Source organism: Austrofundulus limnaeus, unplaced genomic scaffold (genome assembly GCF_001266775.1).
Source record: "Austrofundulus limnaeus strain Quisiro unplaced genomic scaffold, Austrofundulus_limnaeus-1.0 Scaffold983, whole genome shotgun sequence".
Classification (NCBI taxonomy): Eukaryota; Metazoa; Chordata; class Actinopteri; order Cyprinodontiformes; family Rivulidae; genus Austrofundulus; species Austrofundulus limnaeus.
This window is the reverse complement of record NW_013953385.1, coordinates 20,211-22,260: the sequence shown is the minus strand read 5'-3', so window position 1 is coordinate 22,260 and position 2,050 is coordinate 20,211. Positions and strand designations below refer to the sequence as shown.

The 2,050-nt window shown below is 47.3% G+C and overlaps 1 protein-coding gene across 2 annotated transcripts in view; it reads right to left on the bottom strand.

Moving 5' to 3' along the window:
- Positions 1 to 48: 48 nt before the first annotated feature.
- The window catches only part of LOC106533621 (cysteine/serine-rich nuclear protein 3), a 15,154-nt gene continuing 13,152 nt past the window's right edge, over positions 49 to 2,050 (bottom strand). For both annotated transcript variants that reach the window (XM_014029993.1, XM_014029994.1), the window contains exon 5: positions 49 to 1,083. In XM_014029993.1, the coding sequence (XP_013885447.1) occupies positions 61 to 1,083 (1,023 nt within the window). In that variant the 3' untranslated portion in view covers positions 49 to 60. The remainder of the gene's footprint in view (positions 1,084 to 2,050) is intronic.

Here is a 2,050-nt window from a genome sequence, read left to right as displayed (position 1 = left end):
GAAAATGTGTGACTCTCTTCAAGTGCACTTCTTGTTTGAATTCTTGACTCATCTTGCCCATCAGACATTCTCTGATGTGGTTTGATCGGCACCTCCGTCCTTCTGCAGTCCCGGCTGCTCCTCTGCAGGTGCTCCCGTGCCCCCTGTTTGTGCGTCACAGCGGTCCGGATTATTCTGGAGCGGGCGGGGCTGCTCCACGGAGGTGAGGGAGGTGGCGAACTCACAGGTGTGGAGCGTCGGGGACTCAGAGAAGCGCAGGGGAGCACCCTGCTGCTCGGCTTGGCGCTTGAGCTCTCTGCCCATGTCGGACTCCAGGGCGGACTCTACAGAGGGGAGGATGGGGGCGGGGTTCAGGCTCTCGCCGAGGAAYGCCGGGAGGTCGTGGGCGGAGCTCTCTGTGTGGTAGGGCTGCATGGGGGACGTGTTGTGGAAGGGGCTGCTGAGGCTCACCAGTGTGCTGTTAGAGTAACTCAGGACAGATGGGAGGGGCACAGGGTAAGGCGGAGGACTCAGACCGTGCACTGAACAGTCCCAGTCCTCCTCCTCTTCCTCCTCCTCCTCTTCCTCATCATCTTCCTCGTCGTCATCATCGTCCTCTCCCTCCTCGGGGTCGAGAGTTTCCAAGCTGTGTGTGCTGCAATCCGACAGCCCGCTGCAAACGCTGCTGCCATCTTCATCATAGGCTTCATCCTCCTCTTCGTCATCATCATCTTCATCATCATCATCGTCCTCTTCCTCCTCATCTTCCTCCTCATCCTCCTCCTCCTCCTCCTCCAGATGCAGCTCTGTATCTCCAGTGCTCTGGAGCTGCATGATGGGTTCGTGCAGCGGCACGGACTGTGGGTTCGGCTGCTGCTGCTGTGGGATGAAGGCGGGGTCGCCATGGTAACCGTTGCCGTTGGTTACGAGCTGCGGCTCCGTCTGCCGGTGCTGATACTGCTCGTCGTGGCTCCTCTCCAGCTCCAGCTTCATGATGGTGTGCAGGAAGTGGGTGCGCACCCGGACTGGGTTGAACTCCAGCCGGCCGGTGCTGTTGCTGCAGCCCTCCTTGGTGCAGCCGCAGGGGAAGGACATGCGGTCCACCTGGAGAGTGGGTCACAAAAAATACAAAAAATAAAAACTGCATCACATACATGTGGAGAGCAGGAGCAGTCGTTGCTAATCAGAGTTGGTCATGTGTGTCCAGAAGCTGCAGAATCTGCTGGCAAACAAAACCCTGAGTGTTTAAATATCACAGCTTCTTCTATATTTAGAAGCAAAAATTAAACCTTTGTTTTTGCTCCGATGCYACAAAAAATACAGCAGCCTTACCAACCTTTGATGACAATATTTAGCTATTAAGCCATCATTGGGAAAATGACAGCAGACTTAGTGGGAATCATGCTCTACTTTTAGTAAAGTCCTATTAATACATATTTATAGCTGTAATCTAAGGCCCTGGTTACACCACTAAGCCTAATTTATTTTCTTAATCTTCAACATTTTAACAAAAAGGTTGTAAAGCCCATACTGTTCCACTAGGTGGTGACAAACKTTCACATTTACAAAATATCAAAAGACAGAGGAAGAACATGCTGAGCCTGGCTAAGGTTTACCCATAACTTGTTTTTCTCTTAATGCTGTTTAGTTATCTCACTGATATGAACAGCGTAAGTCAGATTAAATTTATTGTTTTGATTTTCTGGAGCATAAAGTAATAAAGGCTGCTTTGTCATCGTTTCAGCCTCAGTTGTATAAAATATGGTTTAAAAAGGGGCTAAATTTATAGCAATTTTGTGTAGTATAAATATTTAATTAAAAAATTTCTAACGTTATTTAACACATTAGAAAAACTTTGAAAGCTAGCTTAGCGAGCTCATACAGCACAACATTTACTTAAGAAGGCATTCACTATTTTACTGAATAACACATCAGTTAGGCTAATTGATTAATTTTTTTTCACTTATTATACTTTTATTTTAACTAGCCTTTAAAGGGGCAATATCATGTAAAATCAACTTTTTTTAGTTTTATATAATGTTATACTTTCATAAAAAACATGCCCAAAGCC